The 24,879-nt window shown below is 46.4% G+C and overlaps 1 protein-coding gene across 3 annotated transcripts in view; it reads right to left on the reverse strand.

The window, feature by feature from the left end:
* FNBP4 (formin binding protein 4) overlaps positions 1-19,125 on the reverse strand; it is a 51,569-nt gene extending 32,444 nt beyond the window's left edge. For 2 of the 3 annotated variants that reach the window (XM_034932622.3, XM_034932624.3), the window contains exons 1-6: positions 18,675-19,067; positions 16,877-16,969; positions 5,845-5,981; positions 4,232-4,418; positions 2,461-2,608; positions 2,234-2,354 (exon numbers count right to left, since the gene is read on the reverse strand). In XM_034932622.3, the coding sequence (XP_034788513.1) occupies positions 2,234-2,354; positions 2,461-2,608; positions 4,232-4,418; positions 5,845-5,981; positions 16,877-16,969; positions 18,675-18,900 (912 nt within the window). In that variant the 5' untranslated portion in view covers positions 18,901-19,067. Of the gene's footprint in view, positions 1-2,233; positions 2,355-2,460; positions 2,609-4,231; positions 4,419-5,844; positions 5,982-16,876; positions 16,970-18,674 lie in introns of all 3 variants that reach the window. The other variant, XM_034932623.3, reaches the window with a different exon arrangement.
* Between the last annotated feature and the right edge of the window lie 5,754 nt (positions 19,126-24,879).

The following is a 24,879-nucleotide window of genomic DNA, read 5'->3' on the forward strand; positions in this document are numbered from 1 at the left end:
GTAATCCCAGCACTTTGGGAGGCCGAGGCGGGCGGATCACGAGGTCAGGAGATCGAGACCATCCTGGCTAACACGGTGAAACCCCGTCTCTACTAAAAATACAAAAAATTAGCCGGGCGTGGTAGCGGGCGCCTGTAGTCCCAGCTACTCGGGAGGCTGAGGCAAGAGAATGGCGTGAACCCGGGAGGCGGAGCTTGCAGTGAGCCGAGATCGCGCCACTGCACTCCAGCCTGGGCGACAGAGCGAGACTCCGTCTCAAAAAAAAAAAAAATAAATAAAAATAAAGTATTTTTTTGGGCTACATGCAGTAGCTCACACCTATAATGTAAGCAATTTGGGAGGCCGAGGCAGAAGCATCACTTGAGCTCAGAGTTTGAGACCTGTCTGGCAAACATGGTGAGACCACATCTCTCAAAAAACAAATAAACAAACAAACAAAAAAACAAAACCTGACATGGTGGTGCACACCTGTAGTCCCAGCTACTAAGGAGTCTGAGGCAGGACTGCTTGAGCTCAGGAGAGTAAATCTGCAGTGAGCCATGGTCGTGCCACTGTACTCTAGCCTCGGTGACAGAGTCAGATCCTGTCTCAAAAATAAGTAAATAAAAAGGAAAGGTGCGGTGGCTTGTGCCTGTAATCCCAGCACTTTGGGAGTCTGAGGCAGGTGGATCACTTGAGGTCAGGAGTTCAAGACCAGCTTGACCAACTGGTGAAACCTCGTCTCTACTAAAAAAAAAATAGAAAAATTAGTCAGGCGTTGTGCCTGTAATCCAAGCTACTCGGGAGGTTGAGGCAGAATTGCTTGAAACTGGGAGGCGGAGGATGCAATGAGCTGAAATCGTGCCACTCCCTTCCAGCCTGGGTAACCAAGCAAGACTCTGTCTCAAAAAGAAAAAAATTAAAATTAAAATATATTTTGATGCAAAAAAGTCTTTAAAATTGAAGATAAATTGGAATTCAATATACACTCCCTAAGGAATACAACTTACTTTTCTTACTAATTAGGCTACAGAAATGCTCAGGTTTCACTAACATAGTATCCGTTATTGAAAAATCCAAAATCTGAAACCGTTTGAGCACTGACATGATGATCAAAGGAAATGCTCACTGGAGCATCTTAGATTTCACATTTTCAGATTAAGAATACTCAACTGCTAAGTATAATGCAAATATTTCAGAATTCAAAAAAATTCAAAATCTAAATTATCTCCGATCCCAGGCATTTCAATTAAGAAATACTCAACCTGCAGTAGTTTTTAAAGTAGTTACCTTTATATTTTTAAAATGTCTTATATATGGAATCCGAAAAATAATAGAATGATTCTATGTGAAGTGGAGCCCTGTCTGGACTGCTGCTCCCACGTCCTTTGCAATGATCCAAGAGGCCTCTGTGATACCCTAAAGCTCTCAAAGAAAAAGTGAAGTGGGCCAGCTGCAGTGGCTCATGCCTGTAATCTCGGCACGTTGGGAGGCTGAGGCAGGTAGATCACCTGAGGTCAGGAGTTTGAGACCAGCCTGACCAACATGGTGAAACCCTGTCTCTAATAAAAATACAAAAATTAGCCAGGCATGGTGGCAGGTGCCTGTAATGCCAGCTACTCAGAAGGCTGAGGCAGGAGAATCACTTCTTGAGCCTGGGAGGCAAAGGTTGCAGTGAGCCGAGACAGCACCACTGCGCTCCAGCCTGGGCAACTGAGCGAGACTCCATATCAAAAAAAAAAAAAAAAAAAAAAAAAAAAAGGCCAGATGTGGTGGCTCACGCTTGTAATCCCAGCACTCTGGGAGGCCAAGGCAGGCGGGTCATGAGGTCAGGAGATCAAGACCATCCTGGCTAACACAGTGAAACACCGTCTCCACTAAAAAATACAAAAAATAAGCCAGGTGTGGTAGCGGGTGCTTGTAATCCCAGCGACTCAGGAGGCTAAGGCAGGAGAATGGTGTGAACCCGGGAGGCGGAGCTTGCAGTCAGCTGAGATCGCACCACTGTACTCCAGCCTGGGTGACAGGGCGAGACTCTGTCTCAAAAAAAAAAAAAAAAAAAACAGAAAAGAAAAAGTCAACTGAGTAACCGCTATAAAGGCTACATAATACACAGAAACAAAGTGAAAGTTATGAAACTTTTCCTATTTCACATGTATGACATAAAATATTAAGAGAAGGCTTCCATTCCTGTGCTCAGAGTAAGGCTTATTAGATCTGAAAATAAACAAATGAGGTAAGTTTCGACACTGACCTTTTTAACTTCTCGCTTGGCTATGACTGGTCCACTTTTACTACTGGAAACAGAAATCGTTTTCTCCTTAGAATATATGTCTGTATTTACCACAAAACTAGTTTCAGCACCTGGCACAGAACTAACAAAATATATACTTAGCAAGAGAAATATAAGACAAATACTATCAGCAAAAGATAAGGCTTCAATTTCCTTCTAGGCAATTTCACTTTTAAATTTATTCTTACCTGGGCTGGTAATGCTGTAATCCCTGTACCTGTGTGGCAAGATACTGGGGTAACTCCCAAGTCACTTCATTTGTTTGTGTATTCCAATAATAATAACATCCCGTGTTCTCATCCCAGACTTCCTGCCAATCGCCCATCTCAATTCCGACTAGAAGATAAAACAAATTTTAAGCACAAATCCCTCTACGATTCTGGCTTACATATAAGCTCAAAAGCCAAAATCACCTAACAGTTTCTCAAAACAGCACTGTTAACTTTTGGGCACACAGGTCTTTGTTGTGGGGGGGGCAATCCTATGTGGAGGTTTTAGCAGCACCCCTGGCCTCTGCCCACTAGATACAGTAGCACTCCCATCCACCCTGCCTCCTACATTGTGACAATAAAAAATATTTGACAGACATTGTCAAATATCCCCTAGGGGCACCCCCCAACACTGGTTGAGAACCACTGGCCTAACACCAAGAATTATTTTCTCAATATCTAACATTTAGAGTCACCTTTGAACACAGTTTTTAAAAAAAACAGTTTGGCCGGCTACAGTGGCTCACGCCTGTAATCCCAGCATTTGGGAGGCCAAGGTGGGCAGATCACCTAAGGTCGGGAGTTTGAGACCAGCCTGATCAACATGCAGAAACCCTGTCTCTACTAAAAATACAAAAATTGGGCGTGGTGGTGCGTGCCTGTAATCCCAGCTACTCGGGAGGCTGAGGCAGGAGAACTGCTTGAACTCGGGAGGCAAAGGCTGCGATGAGCCAAGATTGCACCATTGCACTCCAGCCTGGGCAACATGAGCAAAACTCCACCTCTAAATTAGTAAATAGAAAAAAGCAGTTTGCTGGTCCTAAAATGTACCTAAAATACTTTGAATATCATGGCTTTTCTTATTCAACTGGCAAGGACAAGCAATTACTTTTTAAAAGATAAAAATTACATCCTACAAGTTTTCTGAGCCGACTATCCTACCTACCATCTTCAACATGCTTTATTTAAAAAGACAGAGGTTGGGCGCGGTGGCTCAAACCTGTAATCACAGCACTTTGGGAGGCCAAGGCAGGTGGATCCCCCGAGGTCAGGAGTTCGAGACCAGCTTTGCCAACATCGTGAAACCCCATCTCTACTAAAAATACAAAAAATTTGCTGGGCGTGGTGGTGGGTGCCTGTAATCCCAGCTGCTCAGGAGACTGAGGCAGAAGAATTGGTTGAACCTGGGAGGCGGAGGTTGCAGTGAGCCGAGATCGCATCACTGCACTCCAGCCTGGGCAACAAGGGTGAAACTCAGTCTCAAAAAAAAAACAACAATTAAATAAATAAAAATAAAAAGACAGAATCCTAAAGTCTAAGGTTAAAGTCTCTGGGCTTTCATCTTTAGAAAACTGAATGCCAGCCGGGAGCGATGGCTCACACCTGTAATCCTAGCACTGTGGGAGGCCAAGGCAGGCTGATTTCCTGAGCTCAGGAGTTCGAGACCAGCCTTGGGCAACACAGTGAAACCCCGTCTCTACTAAAATACAAAAGAGAAATTAGGCAGGCATGGCAGTGTGCGCCTGTAGTCCCAGTTACTCAGGAGGCTGAGGGAGGAGAACTGTCTGAACCCAGGAGGTGGAGGTTGGAGTGAGCCAAGATCGCGCCAGTGCACTCCAGCCTGGGCGACAGAGCGAGATTCCATCTTAAAACAAACAAACAAACAAACAAACAAAAAACCAGAAAAGTGAATGCCTAGAATCCCTTTAAGGATTTTACTTTTCTTTAAAAATCAAAGGATCAAGTTTACCTCCTGCCAGTGAACACTGAGTATCATATTGCCATCCAGATGTTTGGGTGGAGTCTGTTCCATTTGAAGTAGAAGAAGAAAGGGTAGATGTTGCTGCTTCCTTTGGCTCTGGTCGAGGTGGAGTTGGAGGTGGAGCAGAAGCTCCTACAGGAGCTGCAGGCTGAGGAGCTGTTATGGCATCGATCTCCTTCAGTATGAAAAGAGTAACAAATGCAGTAATTATACCAACAACAAGAAACTTGAGGAAATGGCAATCACTTTTTAAAAATTCTACATGAGCCGGGCACAGTGGCTCACACCTACACTTCCAGCACTTTGGGAGGCTGAGACAGGTGGATCACTTGAGGTCAGGAATTCGAGACCAGGCTGGCCAACATGGTGAAATCCCCCTCTACTAAAAATAAAAAAAATTAGGCTGGGCACGGTGGCTCACGCCTGTAATCCCAGCATTCTGGGCGGCCAAGGCGGGCGGATCACCTGAGGTCAGAAGTTCAAAACCAGCCTGGCCAATATGGTGAAAACTTGTCTCTACTAAAAATACAAAAATTAGCTGGATGTGGTGGTGGGCACCTGTAATCTCAGCTACTTGGGAGGCTGAGGCACTAGAATTGCTTGAATCTGGGAGGCGGGGATTGCAGTGAGCCGAGATCACGCTACTGCATTCCAACCTGGGTGAAAGAGCAAGACTCTGTCTCAAAAAAAACAAAAAACAAAAAAAAAAGAATACAATTATTAGCGGGCGTGGTGGCACATGCCTGTAATCCCAGCTACTCAAGAGGCTGAGGTGGGAGAATTACTTGAACCTGGGTGGCAGAGGTTGCAGTGGGCCAACATCACACCACCACATTTCAGCCTGGGTGACAGTAAGACCCAGTCTCGAGGGAGAAAAAAAAAATTCTAGATACTCATTCTAAGCTTCTCAAATCAAAACCCTCATCTTCCAATTATACAAGCTCCCCAGTCTCTTCTAATTTGCCTTTCTTCTCTTTGAAAGCTTTACAAAAAGAAAAGGGAGGTGGTGGCTCACGCTTGTAATCCCAACACTTTGGAAGGCCAAGGTGGGTTGATCACCTGAGGTCAGGAGTTTGAGACCAGCCTGGCCAACATGGTGAAACCCCGTCTCTACCAAAAATACAAAAATCAGCTGGGTGTGGTGGCACATACCTGTAGCCCCAGCTACTCGGGGGCACATACCTGTAGCCTCAGCTACTTGAATCCAGGAGACAGGTTGCAGTGAGGCGAGATCGTACCGCTGCACTCGAGACTGGGCAACAGAGTGAGAGTCTATCTCAAGAAAAAAAAAAAAGGAGAGACAGCCAGGTGTGATGGCTCACACCTGTAATCCCAGCACTTTGGAAGGCCGAGGTGGGAGGATCGCTTCAGCCCAAGAGTTCAAGACCAGCCTGAGCAACACAGTGAGACCCCATCTCTTAAAGTTAAACAAAACAAAACAAAACGAGAGATAGAGATCGGGAGAAATACAAGAAGAGAGTGTTGGAGGGAGAGGGAGAAAGGAGGAGGAAGACATTGAACTGACAAGTACGCTGACCACTTAAGATCCAGGTCCCAAAGTAGCTTCAATAACTAAAACTCCAAACGAAAGCACCACTAACCGCTAGGAAGTTGGCCAATGTACTATCAATATCAGTTGACTGGTTTCCATTTGTCTCTTTGGATTGTGCTAGTTTTTCGGAAACATCATTGTCATCGTCATCACTGTCAGCATAAGCACCAAGCAAGCATAGACCGCCTAGAAACAAAAAGGAAAACAGTATTTGTAACAACAATGTCAATATGTCCTAAGAAGCATCTAAAACGGAAGTATAACATGTTTTTTTTTTTAACTTACTTACAGATTAGAACATAACCGCAAAACTAATAATCACTGAACTACCACAGAAGAATAAATTACATCGTATGGTTAAAGCTAATAAAAATTGATCTATAGGCCAGGTGCAGTGGCTCAACGCCTGTAATCCCAGCACTTTGGGAGGCCGAGGTGGGTGGATCATGAGGTCAGGCGTTTTGAGACCAGCCTGGGCAACATGGTGAAACCCCATCTCTACTAAAAATATAAAAAATTAGCCAGGCCTGGTAGCACGTGCCTGTAGTCCCAGCTAGTGAGGCAGGAGAAGTGCTTGAACCTGGGAGGCAGAGGTTGCAGTGAGCCAAGATCACACCACTGCACTCCACCCTGGGCAAAAGAGTAAGACTCTGTCTCCGGGGGTAAAAAAAAAAAAAAAAAAAAAAAAAATTGATCTGGGCTGGGCATGGTGGCTCACACCTGTAATCCCAGCACTTTGGGAGGCTGAGGCGGGCAGATCACCTGAAGTCAGGAGTTCAAGACCAGCCTGACCAACATGGAGAAACCCTGTCTCTACTAAAAATACAAAATTAGCCAGGTGTGGTGGCACATGCCTGTAATCCCAGCTACTCAGGAGGCTGAAGCAGAAAAATTGCTTGAACTCGGGAGGCGGAGGTTGCGGTGAGCTGAGATCACGCCACTGCACTCCAGCCTGGGCAACAACAGTGAAAATCCATCTCAAAATAAATAAATAAATAAAATAAAAAATAAAAAAACATGTTGATCTATGAGCCAGGCAACACAGCTTATGTCTACAGACCCAACTTCTTCGGGAGGATCTGAGGCAGGAAGATCATTTGAGCCCAGAATCTGAGACCAGCCTCGAAAACATAGTGAGACCTTGTCTATCCCATAAAAACAAAAAAAAAAAAAAAAAAAAAGGGAAAAGGAAAAAGAATAAAAATTTAGCCGAGCATACGGCTGAGGTGCAAGGATAGCTTGAGCCCAGGAGGTTGAGGCTGCATTAAGCCGAAACATCTCCACTGTACTCCAGCCAGGGTGACAAAGTGAGACTGACCATGTCTCCAAAAACAAACAAACAAACAAACAAAAAACCGAGAACAAGAAAATTAATCTTTATAGTTATTTCAATCAATTATTCAATCTCACTCTCTTTCCAAATTGTTCATAGATAGTATATCCTGATTTTAGAATTTGGTGATTAAAGTGTTTACTTCAAACTGAGCCAATTACAGTGTAGCAGCTGAAACAAAGACTTTCAAAACCTAAAGAAATAAAGACTTTCAAAGTTAAAAACAAAGCTTTTAATCAATGATTATTCCTCAAACAGGAAGTGACAGAAATTAAAAACATGAAGTGACAGGAATTAAAAATGGGGCTCAACATGGCTAAAACCAATGATCAATGTCTTCCTCAAATTTAAGTGGTATCAGGTATGGCCTCTGTAATGCTGCTATGCCATTTCCTTTTGGATCATCTGTGGCTACTCCAAGATTACAATTAACAATATAATACATAGAGTATTATTATATGTATTATAAACACATAAAATGTTAAATTCTAGCTAGACTTTTCCAGCTATTACTTATATTAAATTTCACAGCGCTGACACATTCTACGCTCACTAAAAAGTTGGTAAATGAACAGATTTATCAGAAAGTTAAATCTAGTTTTGTGTGTCATACATCCCATACATAAACTCAAAGGTCACCTAAAAGTAAACATAAATTGTTCCATTAATCATGTAGGAGTTCGTATTCAGTGCCTTAGTGTCATAATTCCTGCCTTCATTTTTTTCTTTCTGTATGTAGGTTTTTTGTTGTTGTTGTTATACTTTAAGTTCTAAGGTACATGTGCACAACGATGCAGGTTTATTACATATGTATACATGTACTATGTTGGTGTGCTGCACCCATTAACTCATCATTAACATTAGGTATTTCTCTTAATGCTATCCCTCCCCCACCCCCCACCCCATGACAGGCCCCGGTGTGTGATGTTCCCCACCCTGTGTCCAAATGTTCTCATTGTTCAATTCCTACCTATGAGTGAGAATATGTGGTGTTTGGTTTTCCGTCCCTGCGATAGTTTGCTCAGAATGATGGTTTCCAGCTTCATCGATGTCCCTACAAAGGACATGAACTCATCCTTTTTTATGGCTGCATAGTATTCTATGGTGTATATGTGCCACATTTTCTTAATCCAGTCTATCATTGATGGACATTCGGGTTGGTTCCAAGTCTTTGCTATTGTGAATAGTGCTGCAGTAAACATAACGTGTGCATGTGTCTTTATAGCAGCATGATTTATAATCCTTTGGGTATATATACCCAGTAATGGGATCGCTGGGTCAAATGGTATTTCTAGTTCTAGATCCCTGAGGAATCACCACACTGTCTTCCACAATGGTTGAACTAGTTTACACTCCCACTAACAGCGTAAAAGCGTTTCTATTTCTCCACATCCTTTCCAGCATATGTAGGTAAGTTCTTAAATAGCAATTTTATTTTGAGATGGAGTCTCGCTCTGTCCCCCAGGCTGGAGTGCAGTGGCTCCGCTCACTACAAGCTCTGCCTCTCAGGTTCACGCCATTCTCCTGCCTCAGTCTCCTGAATAGCTGGGACTACAGGCGCCCGCCACGCCCGGCTAATTTTTTTGTATTTTTAGTAGAGATGGGGTTTCACCGTGTTAGCCAGGATGGTCTTGATCTCCTGACCTCATGACCCGCCCACCTCGGCCTCCCAAAGTGCTGGGATTACAGGCGTGAGCCACTGCACCCGGCCAAGACGGAGTCTTACTCTGTTGCCCAGGCTGAAGTGCAGGGGCGCAATCTTGGCTCATTGCAACCTCCACCTCCAGGGTTCATGCGATTCTCCTGCCTCAGCCTCCCGAGTAGCTGGGATTACAGGTGTGCACCACCACACCTGGGTAATGTTTGCATTTTTAGTAGAGATGGGGTTTCGCTATGTTGGCCTAGCTGCTCTTGGACTCCTGACCTCAAGTGATCTGCCCACCTCGGCCTCCCAAAGTGCTGGGACTACAGGCATGAGCCACCACACATAGCCTCTAAACATCAATTTCTAAAGTTTGATTTGTTTATGTATATATGTATGTAAGAGATAGGGTCTTGCTCTATTGCCAAGGCGGAAGCAGTGGATCACTACATCCTCAAACTCCTGGCCTCAAATGATTCTCTTGCCTCGGCATCCTGAGTGGATGACTAGAGGCACAACCCACCATGCCTGGCTAATTTATTTTATTTTTTATTTTATGCAGAGATGGAATCTCCTATGTTGCCTAGGCTGGTCTCATCCTGTCCTCATGTGATCTTCCTGCCTTGACTTCCCAAAATGTTAGGCAAAATTTTTCATTTCTTTTTTTTGAGACAGGGTCTCACTCTGGCACAAGTGAACTGGTGCGATGACAGCTCACTGCAGCCTTGACCTCCTGAGCTCAACCAATCTTCCCACCTCAATCAGGCTCCTGTGTAGCTGGGACTAGAGGCGTGCACCACTACGCCTGGCTAACTTTGGTAGAGACGGGGTTTTGCCATGTTGCCTAGGCTCATCTCGAACTCCTGGTCACAAGCCATCCTCCTGCCTCAGTCTCCCATGTAGCTAGGACTACAGGCCTACGCCACCACACTTGGCATTTTTTAAGCACACAAAAGGTTTCAATCTGTTGCTCAGTTTGGTCTTGAATTCCTGAGCTCAAGCAATCCCCTGCCTGAGCCTCCCAAAGTGCTGACATTACAGGTGTGAGCCACCTCGTCTGACCACAAAATATAGGTGTGAGCCACCTCACCTGGTCACAACAGTATTTTAAACTGGTAAGAAAGATATTTACATGGACGTTTGTGGACGGGCATGGTGGCTCATGCCTGTATAATGCCAGCACTTTGGGAGGCTGAGGCAGGTGGATCACGAGGTCAGATCAAGACCATCCTGGCCAACATGGTGAAATCCCGCCTCTACTAAAAACAAAAAATTAGCTGGCTGTGGTGGTGCGCACCTGTAATCCCAGCTACTCAGGAGGCTGAGGCATGAGAATTGCTTGAACCCGGAAGGTGGAGATTGCAGTGAGCTGAGGTCACGCCACTGTATTCCAGCCTGGTGACAGGGCGAGACTCCGTCTAAAAAAAAAGGGGGGGAAAAAAAGAGAGAAATTTGCATGGACGTTTCTTAGATAGTGTCTCTAATTTTTTTTTTTTTTGAGATGGAGTCTCACACTGTCACCCACGCTGGAGTGCAGTGGCACAATCTCAGCTCAGTGCAACCTCCGCCTCCCGGGTTCAGGTGATTCTCTTGCCTCAGCCACCCGAGTAGCTAGGATTAACAGGCGCACGCCACCGCGACCTGCTAATTTTTGTACTTTTAGTAGAGACGGGGTTTCACCATGTTGGCCACGCTGGTCTTGAACTCCTGACCTCAAGCGATCTGCCCTTTTTGGCCTCCCAAAGTGCTGGGATTACAGGTGTGAGACCTGCGACTGGCTTTTTTTTTTTTTTTTTTTTGGTATGGAGTTTCGTTCTTCTTGCCCAGGCTGGAGTGCAATGGTGCAGTCTTGACTCACTGCAACCTCTGCCTCCCAGGTTCAAGTGATTCTCCAGCCTCGGTCTCCCAAGTAGCTGGGATTATAGGCGTGCACCACCACGCCTGGCTAATTTTTTTGTATTTTTAGTAGAGATGGGGTTTCACCATGTTGGCCAGGCTGCTCTCGCACTCCTGACCTCAAGTGATCCGCCTGCCTTGGCCTCCGAAAGTGCTGAGATTACAGGCGTGAACCATGGCACCCGGCCCAATTTTCTTGATATTCTGAACAAAAGGTATTCAGCTTTATAAGAGCAGAACTACCAAAGGAGAAACTTCTGTATGAAATAATGCCGCACTTTTGTATACAGTACTGATGGATTCTGGAAAGGAGAGTGGGAAATTTTATTTTTAAATAAAAATACTGGCCGGGCACGGTGGCTCATGCCTGTAATCCCAGCACTTTGGGAGGCCAAGGCGGGTGGATCACCTGAGGTCAGGAGTTCAAGATTGGCTGGCCAACATGGTGAAACTCATCTCTACTAAAAATTCAAAAAAAGGAGCTGGGCGTGGTGGCAGGCACCTGCAATCCCAGCTACTTGGGAGGCTGAGGCAGGAGAATCACTTGAACCCAGGAGGCGGTGGTTACAGTGAGCCGAGGCTGTGCCATTGCACTCCAACCTGGGGAACAAGAACTAACTCAAAATAAATTAATTAAAAATAAAAATACTTCTAATGACAATCATAGATATAATCACTTTCAGTAAAAAGTTTCAATCAGGTAAGCTGCATGGTATTTTCATTACAAAATTTCCCAACAAGAGGTAGCTCCCCAGGTCCACAGGCAAAATCGGCTCTGCCTATTCCCTTTCTTCACCTAAGAGCTTTTCACCTATGGACAAACTTCTTCTAAACTCCTAAAAACATAATAAATTAGCCAAGAAAATGAAAATTATTAAGTCTAGTGTTTGTGAGAAATTCAGAGAGACATCATAAATTGATCAAACTTTTTTTTTTTTTTTTTTTTTGAGACAGAGTCTTGCTCTGTCACCCAGGGTGAAATGCAATCACATGATCTCGGCTCACTGCAGCCTCTGTTTCCTGGGTTCAAGCGACTCTCCTGCCTCAGCCTACCAAGTAGTTGGGATTACAAGTGCGTGCCAATGTAATTTTTGTATTTTTTTTTGGAGATGGAGTCTCACTGTCACCCAGGCTGGAGCGCAGCAGCACAGCTTTGGCTCACTGCAACCTCTGCCTCCCGTGTTCAAGCGATTTTCCTCCCTCAGCCTCCCGAGCAGCTGGAATTAGAGGAGTGCACCACCAACCACAGTTAATTTTTTTGTATTTCTAGTAGAGACGGGATTTCACCATGTTGGCCAGGCTGATCTAGAACTCCCGACCTCAGGTGATTCATCCGCTTCAGGCTCCCAAAGTGCTGGGATTACAGGCGTGAGTCACCCAGCCTGGTCTTTTCTATTTTCACCATGTTGCCAGGCTGGTCTCGAACTCTTGACGTCAGGTGATCCACCTGCCTTGGCCTCCCATAGTGTTGGGAGGCGGCAGCCACAGTGACCGCCTAGATTCCATATATCTTAAGTGAAATTTGGCAACGGGTACCAAGAGCTACAAAACTCAAGTTTATTTTATATAGTTTCATCTTTGAGACTATAATACCAAGACATAACTCCAAAAAAACTTTGCTCAAAGCTTCTGGTGGCTTGCTTGAAACAACTAAAATGTGTAAACACTCAAATGCTCTCAAACAGTGGACTGGCCAAGCAAATCATAGGACATACCTGATTTATTACCATTTTGTGATAAATCAGACTATTATAGAATCACATGAAATATTACTAAAGCGATTAAAAGTAATGCTAAAGGAATAAAAGCAAGTCATAAAATACATACAAAATTTAATTAAATCTCAGAAAATACAGTGTATATACTGTTAACAGGAATGAAGTTAGAGTAACACTGAAAATAAACATTCACATTATCAGGTAAAATTGCTTTATCTTAGAAAAATCTCAGAGGCTGGGCATGGTCGCTCACCGCTCTAATCCCAGCACTTTGGGAGGCTGAGACGAGTGGATTACAAGGTCAGGAGTTCAAGACCAGCCTGGCCAAGATGCTGAAACCCTGTCTCTACTAAAAATATAAAATTAGCTGGGGATGGTGGCATGAGCCAGTAATCCCAGCTACTAGGGAGGCTGCAGCAGGAGAATCACTTTAACTCAGGCGACGGAGGTTGCAGTGAGCCAAGATCACACCACTGCACTCCAGCCTGGGCGACAGAACAAGACTCCATCTCAAAGCAAAAAAAAAAAGAGAAAAATCTTAGAAACAAAATCAACAGGATGGTCACGGTGGCTCACATCTATAATCCTAGCATTTTGGGAGGCCAAGGAAGGAGGATCACTTGAGCCTCCTTGAGAACAGCCTGGGCAATAAAGTGAGACCATGTCTACAGAAAGAAAAAAAATTTTATTAAAAACAACAACAAAGCTGGCCAGGTGTCACTGACCTATAAGCAGGTACTAAAGAACTCCAAGAATTTAATTTCTTTCTTTCTTTTTTTTTTTTTGAGACAGAGTTTCGCTCTTGTTGCCCAGGCTGGAGTGCAATGTCGTGATCTTGGCTCACCGCAACCTCTGCCTCCTGGGTTCAAGCGATTTTCCTGCCTCAGCCTCCTAAGTAGCTGGAATTACAGGCATGCGCCACCATGCCCAGCTAGTTTTGTATTTTTAGTAGAGACGGGGTTTCTCCATGCTGGTCAGGCTGGTCTCGAACTCCAGACCTCAGATGATCTGCCAGCTTCACCCTCCCAAAGTGCTGGGATTAGAGGCGTGAGGCACAGCGTCTGGCCGTTTTTTTTTTTTTTTTTTTTTTTTGAGATAGAGTCTTACTCTGTCACCCAGGCTGGAGTGCAATGGTGTGGTCTAGCTCATTGCAACCTCCGCCTCCCGGGTTCAAGTGATTCTCCCACCTCAGCCTCACGAGTAGCTGGGACTACAGGTGCGTGCCACCATACCCAGCTAATTGTATTTTTAGTAGCGATGGGGTTTCACTATGTTGGCCAGGATGGTCTTGAACTCCCGACCTTGTCATCCGCCCGCCTTGGCCTCCCAAAGTGCTGGAATTACACGCGTGAACCACTGTACCCGGCCTCGTTTTTTTTTTCCTTTGAGATGGAGTTTCACTCTGTCGCCAGGCTGGAGTGAAGTGGCATGATCTTGGCTCACTGCAACCTCCACCTCCTGGGTTCAAGTGATTCTCCCACCTCAGCTCCCTGAGTAGCTGGGACTACAGGTGCATGCTACCACACCCAGCTAATTTTTGTATTTTTAGTAGAAATGGGGTTTCACCATGTTGGCCAGGATGGTCTCAATCTCTTGGCCTTGTGATCTGCCTGCCTTAGCCTCCCAAAGTGCTGGGATTATAGGCGTGAGCCACCGTGCCCCGCCTATTTTTTTAAATTATTTTTGACACAGGGTCTCATTCTGTCACCTAGACTGGGTTGCAGTGGCATGATCATATATAGCTGACTGCAGCCTTGAACTCCTGGGCTCAAGCGATCCTCCTGCCTCAGTCTCCCAAGTAGCTAGGCCCACAGGTGCTCATCAGCACGTCTAGCTAATTTTAAACTTTTTTGTAGAGGTGGGGGTCTTGGCCAGGTGTGATGGCTCATGCCTTTAATCCCAGCACTTTGGGAGGCTGAGGCAGGTGGATTACTTGAAGTCAGGAGTTCCAGACCAGCCTGGCCAACATGGTGAACCGTCTCTACTGAAAATACAAAAATTAGCTGGGCATGGTGGCGTGGGCCCGTAATCCCAGCTACTTGGAAGGCTGAGGAAGGAGAATCGCCGGAACCCAGGAGACAGAGACTGCAGTGAGCCAAGATCACGCCACTGCACTCCAGCCTAGGCAACAGACTCTGATTCCAAAAAAAAAAGAGTCTCTCTGCTGCCTAGGCTGCTCTTGAACTCTAGGATTCAAGTGATCCTCCCACCTCAGCCTCCCAAAGCACTAGGATTACAGGCATGAGCCACCCATTTTCAGGGGCGTTAAAAACTAAGCTCCTGGGCTGGGCACAGTGGCTCATGCCTGTAATCCCAGCACTTTGGGAGGCCAAGGCAGGAAGATCACTTAAACCCTAGAGTTGTAAGAACAAGTCCTTGACTACTATTAAGATGAAGATGTGTTGCAGGCTGGGCGTGGTGGCTCAGACCTGTGATCACCGCACTTTGGGAGTCCAAGGCGGGTGGATCACTTGAGGTCAGGAGTTCAAGATCAGTCTGGCCAACGTGGCGAAACCCCGTCTCTACTAAAAATACAAAAATTAGCCGGTAATCCCAGCTGCTCAGGAGGGTGAGGTAGGAGAAATCACTTCAACCCGGGAGGCAGAGGTTGCAGTGAGCCAAGATCACACCACTGCACTCGAACTCAAAAAAAAAAAAAAAAAAAGATTTGTTGCTACTTAAAGCCTGAGAAAGCATGGTCATTCTTCAGAGCCATAGTGTTTTGTTTTGTTTTATTTTGAGACGGAGTCTTGCTCTGTCGCCCAGGCTGGAGTGCAGTGGCGTGATCTCGGCTCACTGCAAGCTCCGTGTCCCGGGTTCACGCCATTCTCCTGCCTCAGCCTCCCGAGTAGCTGGGACTACAGGCGCCCGCCACCACGCCCAGCTAATTTTTTGTATTTTTAATAGAGATGGGGTTTCGCCGTGTTAGCCAGGATGGTCTCGATCTCCTGACCTCATTATCCACCTGCCTCGGCCTCCCAAAATGCTGGGATTACAAGCGTGAGCCACTGTGCCCGGCCCAGAGCCATAGTTTTTAGCAGTCTTTTTTTGAGAGAGGTGTTGACCCCTCAAACCTCAACATTCTTACTTACCTTTGAGGGATGGTGCTACACAATTTGTATATCAGCTACCTATATCAGGCAGTAAATTATTTCTTAGGTATATACCTCTTATGGCTTGAATGTGCCCCTAAAAAGGATGTTTTGGAAATTAAATCCCCAGTGCAACAGTGTTGGGAGGTAGGGGCCTAATGGAAGGTGTTGACATCACGAGAGGACATTCAAACCACAGGAGTAATCAAGGAAGTTTCTCCTAGAAACATTTAAATTTATATTTTATTTTATGTATTTATTTGAGACAGGTTCTTACGGTCGCCCAGGCTGGAGTGCAGTGGCAAAACCTCAGTTCACTGCAACCTCCACCTCCTGAGTAGCTGCGATTATAGGTGTGCGCCACCACGCCCAGCTAATTTTTATGCTTTTAGTAGAGATGGGGTTTCACCATGTTGGCCAGGCTGGTCTCGAACTCCTGAACTCAGGTGATCCGCCTGCCTCAGACTACCAAAGTGCTGGGATTACAGGCGTGAGCCACCGCTCCTGGCTAAATTCTACATATTTTAAATGAGTGTTAAGTCTCAAATGAAATAACATATGCAGTTGGCAAATACAAAATGGTATAATGTAGTTCTGAAATTTCTCTCACATTCAAATTTTAGCTTCCTAACCCACACTGGGGTGTTTTGTTTGGTTTTTTTTTTTTTAGGTGGCAAATGGTGAGGAGAGAGGAATAAGCATCTATCATTTTAAGCATCAAATAGTACAAAAAGTATTCTGAACTGAAAAGAAATTACTACCAATTATAGAATATTTAATATTAAAACACATTTTACTCTTCCAAGATACACAGAGTAGAGAAAATTAACATTCTTGGCACTTACTATGTCACATCTGGAAATATCTCAGAGATAAAAGATCCATTTTACAGATTAATGAGGTTCAACCCAATTAGTAATTGCGCCAAAGTCTAAGTGTGAATGCCAGAGTGATGAATTGAACCCAGGTTTGTCTACAAAACCACTGTTGCAACTATGGCATTCCTTTGTACTTGAAAATATTTAATAAGATCAATTTCCAGGTCCACCAATGTTTGTTAGGTAACCAATCAAGCCAGAGTGTTAGAAAAGGAATAGGAGTTGGCATGCCTAATGAACACCAAGCTAGTGGGAGGACCAGAAAACTAGTTATAAAATAGCATCAGGAAAAAAAAAACAGTAAAAAACGTTTTGGGTAAAGAAAAACAACAAATTTTGCACTGGTCAAAGTGTATATACATCAACATTCTCTCACAAACAAAAATAATCTTAAATCATATTTTTGGGAGAAATAATGTTAGCAACACTAAAGCATTCAGCAAAACATTCTATGTACAAACCCAACTTGACTTTAATGAAAGACGTGGGAGAAAAAATGTAAAAAACAAAACAAAAGCATACCTGTTGCTTTAACAGCTGTGGGTCTAGTGGTCATGACTGGTTTTGGAGGATTCTGAACAACTCTAGGAATCTCCTGCACCGCTTCCTGTTCATCTGGATTTAAAAAAAAAAAAAAAAAAAAGAAAAGAAAACTGCAGTCAGATTCCGGACCAGAGAAAACACTAGAGGTGACAATCAACCTTTGATTTAACATTTCAGCTCTAGATTCCATCAATTTTTTAAAAAGTGCATTTCGGATGGGTTCGCACCTGTAATCCCAGCACTTTGGGAGGCCAAGACGGGGGGGGGGGGGGGGGGGGGCGGGCGGGGTCACTTGAGGTCAGGGGTTCAAGACCAGCCTGGCCACCATGGTGAAACTCCATCTCTACTAAAAATACAAAAATAAAAATAAAAAAATTGCTAGGCATGATGGCACTCGCTTGTAATCCCAACTACTCGGGAGGCTGAGGCAGAAGGATCGCTTGAACCCAGGAGGCAGAGGTTACTGCAGCCTGGGCCACAGAGGAAGACTCCATCTCAAAAAAAAAAGAAAGGACATTTCATTGACCCAAATAATTGGGAGATAATAAACACACAGAGCTGGAATCTTTTTTTTTTTTTTTTTTTGAGACGGAGTTTCGCTCTTGTCGCCCAGGCTGGTCAAACTCCTGACCTCGAGTAATCCGCCTACCTCGGCCTCCCAAAGTGCTGGGATTACAGGCATGAGTCACCGTGCCCTGGAGTCTTTCATCTGCCTACAAACTTCAACATCAAGGGAAGACTCTTACCATGGTAAATAAAAATTATTAATACATCTGCATGGCCGGGCGCGGTGGCTCTCGCCTGTAATGATCGCTTGAGCCCTGGAGTTCGAGACCAGCCCGGGAAACATGAACTCCGTCTCTACTGAAAATACAAAAATTAGCCGGGCATGGTGGCAGGGTCCTGTACTCCCAGCTACCCAGGAGGCTAAGGCGGGAGGATCGCTTGAACCCGGGAGGTGGAGGTTGCAGTGAGCCCAAGATCGCGCCACTGCACTCCAGCCTGGGCGACAGATTGAGACATTGTCTCGAAAAAAACAAAACAAAACTCTTAAAAAGTTACATCTGCAATACTTACAAATACATACAAAAACAGTAAGTATTCTCCAGGCTATGATAGGACCTTTACAAGACACACCAAACACTGCTATTGCGGATTTTTTCCAATTAACGAATCAGCGTGATCTCTGAACATCTGAAACGGTCGCGGCTCCTCCGGCGCCTAGCCCTGGAGTCACTTTTAATCCAAGCACCACTCCAGTGAGAACCACACAAATACTTAGGAACCTACCAGCTCCATTTCTCCAGCAGTTCTGCTAGTGTGGGGATGCTTACTGGCTGGAATATTAAGAGCTTTTTCTAAACGTCTCTGTCCCCGTTTCGACAAAACCGAAAGGAGGCAGATGACGTGTGGAAAGGCCTGGCCCACAGTCACAGGCCGCGCACGCGGAAACTCATCCTCACATCCACCCTCTGCGTTACCCAAAACCGACCCGGGGCGTTTGGGAGACTCAGGATGGCCGAACTTCGGTCATATTTCAAACGTTCCTGGGGCAAGCCCTGCACCACAGATGGCGCCTCGGGCTTGGCCCAGGCCGAGGGCGCAGAACTCGGCCTGGCCCTTCTGCGGCCCGGAGCCCAGGGCCGCCCCGCCTGCAGGCCCGCAGCAGGCAGGCCTCGGAAGCCGACCTCGCCCGCCTCCCTCGCCGGGTCTGGCCAGGCGCCGTGAGGAGCCTAGGCCGCAAGCCCTGAGCTCGAGTTCAGGTCCCCCCGCGCACCCTTGCCTTCTGAAGGCGAGTCGTCCGAGGCCGCGGCGGCAGTCACCGCGGTGGTGGTGGTCGTCGCCGCCGACGGGGCGGGCTGGCTGGGGACCGCCGCGGTTGAGTCCGGCTCAGTGTCGGGTTCCGGCTCCGGGTCCCGGCCCGGCGTGCTGCCCCGAGGACCCGGCGGAGAGAGCTGCAGGATGGGCCTACGGCCGGGTACCGCCCGGGACTTCTTCCCCATCGCGAGCCCAAGCGCGAGCAGCTAGCGTCCGGCGGCCGAGAGGGGCGGGCACTGGAGGCTGGGCGCTGGGCGCTGGGCGCTGCGACGCGTAATCAATATTCATGCACCGCGACACCGCCTCCAGCCCGGATCCGCTTTCAACCGGCGGAGCACGCGCTTGCGCAAGCGCCTCGGGCCCTTCGGCTCTTCTGGCTCCTCCTCACCAGGAGAAAGGGCGGGATTACCAACTGCGCTAGGCGATTGGCTGTTTTGACCCAGAGGAGGGACCGGTGGCCAATGGAAAAGGAAAAAGGGTGAGAGTCCAGCCAATAGTGCGGTAGGGCCTGAATTAGAACGACTTCCCCACTTCCGTCGGGTTCCACCCATGCGCTTTCCCCAAGCCTTTTCTTTGCCCACTTGTCCTCCATCTTGTGGCTATTCTCGGCCTAGAGTTTCATGTTGTCTGTCTTCTAGAAAGGTGTGCTGCTGGGCCCAGCGCACTCACGCCTGTAATCTCAACACTTTGGGAGGCCGAGGCGGGTGGATCACGAGGTCAGGAGTTCAAGACCAGCTTGTCCAAGATGGTGAAACCCCGTCTCTACTAAAAATACAAAAGATTTAATCCTAGCTAGTCGGGAGACTGAGGCAGGCGAATCGCATGAACCCGGCGGCAAAGGTTACAGTGAGCCGAGATCGCGCCACTGCACCCCACCCTGGGCGACAGAGTGAGACTGTCTCAAGAAAAAAAAGAAAGGTGTGCTGTTTTCTGAGCCCTTCCCCACGTTTCGCCCGGATTATTGTGGCTTACTTTGGGTATAGCATTGAACATTAAATGGGACAGTGGGTCTTTTACGCTTTTGCAATTTCCTGCAGCACACAAATAGATGTCTCATATTTTCTCGCTTATTAGCTGGGAAAAATCATGAGATATTCCACTACCTACAAGGAAAAAGCCTAAAATTGTTGGGATGGCATACAGGAACCTTACCAGTTTTGTACTACTATCGTCAACATGCTTTAATTTACCCTTGCTTTAACACTGCCCCCTCTCCCGTCTCCTGCCTCTGGAGCCCGCCACTTGGAGCATCACCTCCCTCACTTTTCCTTTGCACTGACTGGAATAATTACTGCATCACATGATGAAAGTCTTTTATTGTTTCATCAGGGCGCAATGCAGACGCAGTGCAGGCGTGACCTCTCCTGCCCAGCCTCTCCCTGGCACTTGACATCCTGTTGACATCCGTCTCCCCTCTAAACTAAGGAATGCGAGTGGTATTTATTTTTATATCCGCAGCAGCTCAGTTCCCACTAAAAATATCTAATACTTACTGAGCTCTATGTGTCAGTCACCAAGCACTTTACACGTAGAATTGCATTTGATCTTTTAAAATGATTATTTCTAATTTTATTTTTAAAAGTGTCTTGCTCTGTCATCCAGGTTGGAGTAACGTGGCATGATTATAGCCCACTGCATTCTCAAACTCCTGGGCTAAAGCCATTTTTTTTTGAGACGGTGTCTCGCTCTGTTGCCCAGGCTGGAGTGCAATGGCGCAATCTTGACTCACTGCAGCCTCTGCCCTCCGGGTCCAAGCGACTCTCCTGCCTCAGCCTCCCCAGTAGCTGAGATAATAGGCGCCCACCACCACGCCTGGCTAATTTTTGTATTTTTAGTTGAGACAGGGTTTTGCCATGTTGGTCAGGCTGGTCTTGAACTCCTGACCTCAGGTGATCCACCCGCCTCGGCCTCCCAAAGTGCTGGGATTACAGGCGTGAGCCAGCGTGCCTGGCCTAATTTTTTAATTTTAATTTTAATTAATTTATTTTTGAGAGAGCTTCTCTCTGTCGCCAGGCTGGAGTGCGGTGGCACGATCTTGGCTCACTGCAATCTCTGCCTCCCAGGTTCAAGCGATTCCCCTGCCTCAGCCTCCTGAGTAGCTGGTACTACAGGCGCGCAGCACCTTGCCTGTCTAATTTTTTGTATCTTAGTAGAGATGTGGTTTCACCATATTGGCCAGGCTGGTCTAGATCTCCTGACCTCATGATCTGTCTGCCTTGGCCTCCCAAAGTGCTGAGATTACAGATTTTTTTTTTTGTATACAGAGTCGCCCAGGTTGGAGGGCAGTGGTGCGATCTTGGCTTAAGGGAGGAGACCACCCCTCATATTGTCTTATGCCCAGTTTCTGCCTCCAAAGAAAGAAAAAGTAAAAACTAAAAGGCAGAAATGAAATCCACAGGCAGACAGCCCGGCACCACACCCTGGGCCTGGTAGTTAAAGATTGACCCCTGACCTAATCGGTTATGTTATCTATAGATTAAAGACATCGTATAGAAAAGCACTGTGAAAATCCCTATCCTGTTTTGTTCCGATCTAATTACCGGTGCACGCAGCCCCCAGTCACTTACCTCCTGCTTGCTCAGTCAATCACGAACCCTCTCATGCGCACCACCTTAGAGCTGTGAGCCCTTAAAAGGGACAGGAATTGCTCACTCGGGCAGCTCGGCTCTTGAGATAGGAGTCTTGCCGATGCCCCCGGCTGAATAAACCCCTTCCTTCTTTAACTCGGTGTCTGAGGAGTTTTGTCTGCGGCTCGTCCTGCTACAGGCTCACTGCAACCTCCACCTCGTGGGTTCAAGCAATTCTCCCATCTCAGCCTCTGGAGTAGCTGGGACTACAGGCGCATGCCATCACCCCCACTAATTTTTGTATTCTTAGTAGAGACGTTTCACCATGTTGGCCAGGCTGGTCTTGAACCCCTGACCTCAAGTGATCTGCCTGCCTTAGCCTCCCAAAGTGCAGGGATTACAGATGTGAGCCACGGTGCCTGGCCTAATTTTTTTTTTTTTTTTTTAGAGGGAGTTTTGCTCTTGTCACCCAGGCTGGAGCGCAATGGCATGATCTCAGCTCACTGCAACTTCCGCCTCCCGGGTTCAAGCGATTCTCCTCCCTCAGCCTCCCGAGTAGCTGGAATTACAGGCACCCGCCACCACCCCCTACTAATTTTTTGCATTTTTAGTAGACAGGGTTTCGCCATGTTGGCCAGGCTGGTCTCAAACTCCTGACGTCAGGGGATCCACCCGCCTTGGCTTCCAAGAGTGCTAGGATTACAGGCCTGAGCCACCGTGCCTGGCCCGAAGAATTTGCTGGGTTTTTTTGTTTGTTTGTTTGTTATTATGTTTTGAGACGGAGTCTCGCTCTGTCACCCAGGCTAGAGTGCAGTGGCGCGATCTCGGCTCACTGCAAGCTCTGCCTCCCGGGTTCACGTCATTCTCCTGCCTCAGCCTCCCCAGTAGCTGGGACTACAGGCACCAACCACCACGCCCCGCTAATTTTTTTGTATTTTTAGTAGAGACAGGGTTTCACCGTGTTGGCCAGGATGGTCTCGATCTCCTGATCTCGTGATCCACCTGCCTTGGTCTCCCAAAGTGCTGCGATTACAGGCCTGAGCCACTGCGCCAGGCCAAGAATTTGCTGTTTTAAAGCTGTTAGCAGGCTGGGCGCAGTGGCTCATGCCTGTAATGCCAGCACTTTGGGAGGCTGACGTGGGCGGATCACAAGGTCAGGAGATCGAGATCATCCTGGCTAACACGGTGAAACCCCGTCTCTACTAAAAAAAATACAAAAAATTAGCCGGGCATGGTGGTGGGCGCCTGTAGTCCCAGCTACTGGGGAGGCTGAGGCAGGAGAATGGCGTGAACCCGGGAGGCAGAGTTTGCAGTGAACCAAGATCACACCACTGCACGCCAGCCTGGGCAGTAGAGCGAGACTCCGTCTCAAAAAAAAAAAAAAGCTGTTAGCAATTTTCTAATTTATTTAATGAGGAAAGACAGTAAAATAAGGAGTTTTGTATAGGAACTTTGAGGCCAACATCTGGATTGAAAACTTTTCTTCAGTACCTTCCAGATATGAAGGCTTAGACAAGTTTCTTAACATCCCTGAACTTGTTTTTGCAACCACAAAATACATTAGTACCGGTATCCATAGACCCATAGGGTTGTTGTGAAATTTAAATTGTATCATAGTTTTTTTGAGACAGAGTCTTGCTCTGTTGCCAGGCTGGAGTGCAGTGGCGTGATCTCCGCTCACTGCAACCTCCACCTCCCAGGTTCAAGTGATTCTCCTGCCTTAGCCTCCTGAGTAGCTGGGACTACAGGTGCGCGCCACCACGTCCGGCTAATTTTTGTATGTTTAGTAGAGATGGGGTTTCACCATGTTGGCCAGGTTGGTCTCAAACTCCTGACCTCAGGTGATCCACCCGCCTTGGCCTCCCAAAGTGCTGGGATTACAGGCGTAAGCTATCACGCCCAGCCTGTATCATAGTTTTAAGACCTTTGCATTGCACCTGGAAAAAAATAAACGCTAGTACCTGTGGAGTCCTAATAAGGGAAAAGGAGTCAGGCTGGCAGGAGTAGGGGAGAACAAAAAGAAAAAGTAGATAAGCTCTAAGTCTGCCTTTCTTCATGATCCAGGACATACAGTCCTTCTGTGCAAGTAACTCACAATCTTCCTATGCTCAACTTATCACCAGAACCTTGGCTGATAGAACAAGGCAAGTTAGCTCACAGCAACCTTGGTATTATCAATACTGCGTGTAGCCCTCTCCAGCATAAGCACCATTCTGTAAAATCCCCAGCAAGCATTTGTCTCCTTGTAGTCAGCTCCTCTCTTAGTGCCTGCCTGTTGCATCCTTGCAATGTATGTTTATACTACCTGCCTTTGTTTACCTATGACTGTCTTGGTAAGTTCCTTTACTGCCTGCAACACTGGCCCCAATTAGTTGTTACCTGAGAGCAGCTATTATTACTATTAATGATCCTTTTGTCTATACAAAAGTACAGGTAATATTATAAAACTGGCTAGAACTAAATTGAGATTATGAGCTAAACCAAAAGTGTATAGAAATGTGAAAGGCTGTTTTCCTTGGGGGAAACATACATTTCTGGAGGTGATGGTTGTTTATGCTTATACCAAGGGTTCTCAACCATCTGGAGGGCATTAAAGCGATATAAAAATCTGAATCAGTTGGGAGTGGGGTGGGAGGGAGTGCAGGACCTATTTCAATGTGCTTTATTTTAATGTAACTATTTATTTTTGAAACAGGGTCTTGCTCTGTTGCCCAGGCTGGAGTACAATGGCATGATCATGGCTCACTGCAGCCTTTTCCTCTTGAGGCTTAAGGGATCATCCCACCTCAGCCTCCCAAGTAGCTGAGACTACAGGTGCATGCCACCAATCCCAGCTAGTTTTTAAATTTTTGGTAGAGATAGGGTTTTGCCATGTTGTCTGTGCTGGTCTGGAACTCCTGGGTTCAAGCCGTCTGCCCATCTCAGTCTCCCAAAGCATTGGGATCACAAGCATGAGCCATTGCACTTTGCCAGTTTATGTATTTATTTATTTTGAGATGGAGTTTTGTTCTTGTCGCCCAGGCTGGAGTGCAATGGTGCCATCTCAGCTCACTGCAACCTCTGCCTCCCTCCTGGGTTCAAGGGATTCTCCTGCCTCAGCCTCCCAAGTAGCTGGGATTACAGGTGTGTGCCATAACGCCTGGCTAATTTTTGTATTTTTAGTAGAGATGGGGTTTCACCATGTTGGCCATGGCTGGTCTCAAACTCCTGAACCTCAGGTGATCCACCTGCCTCGGCCTCCCCAAAGTGCTGGGATTACAGCTGAGAGCTACCGTGCCCGGCTGCCAGTTTATTTTTAAGTAAAGATAGGGTCTTGTTTTGTTTCCCAGGATAGACTCAAACTCTTGGCCTCAAGCCGTCCACCTTAGCCTCCCAAAGTGCTGGGATTATAGTTGTGATGAACTGCAACCAGCTTGCTTTTTTTAAAAAGCTCCTTAGATTATTCTAATGCTTAGCCAGAGTTGATAACCATTGGCTTTTTTCCCTAGCTTTATTGAGGCATAATTGATAAAAATTGTATATATTTAAGGTATATAATGTGATGATCTGATGTACATATACATAATGAAATGATTACCACCATCAGTCGTTCAATGA

This window comes from Pan paniscus, chromosome 9, assembly GCF_029289425.2.
Source record: "Pan paniscus chromosome 9, NHGRI_mPanPan1-v2.0_pri, whole genome shotgun sequence".
NCBI classification, from domain to species: Eukaryota; Metazoa; Chordata; class Mammalia; order Primates; family Hominidae; genus Pan; species Pan paniscus.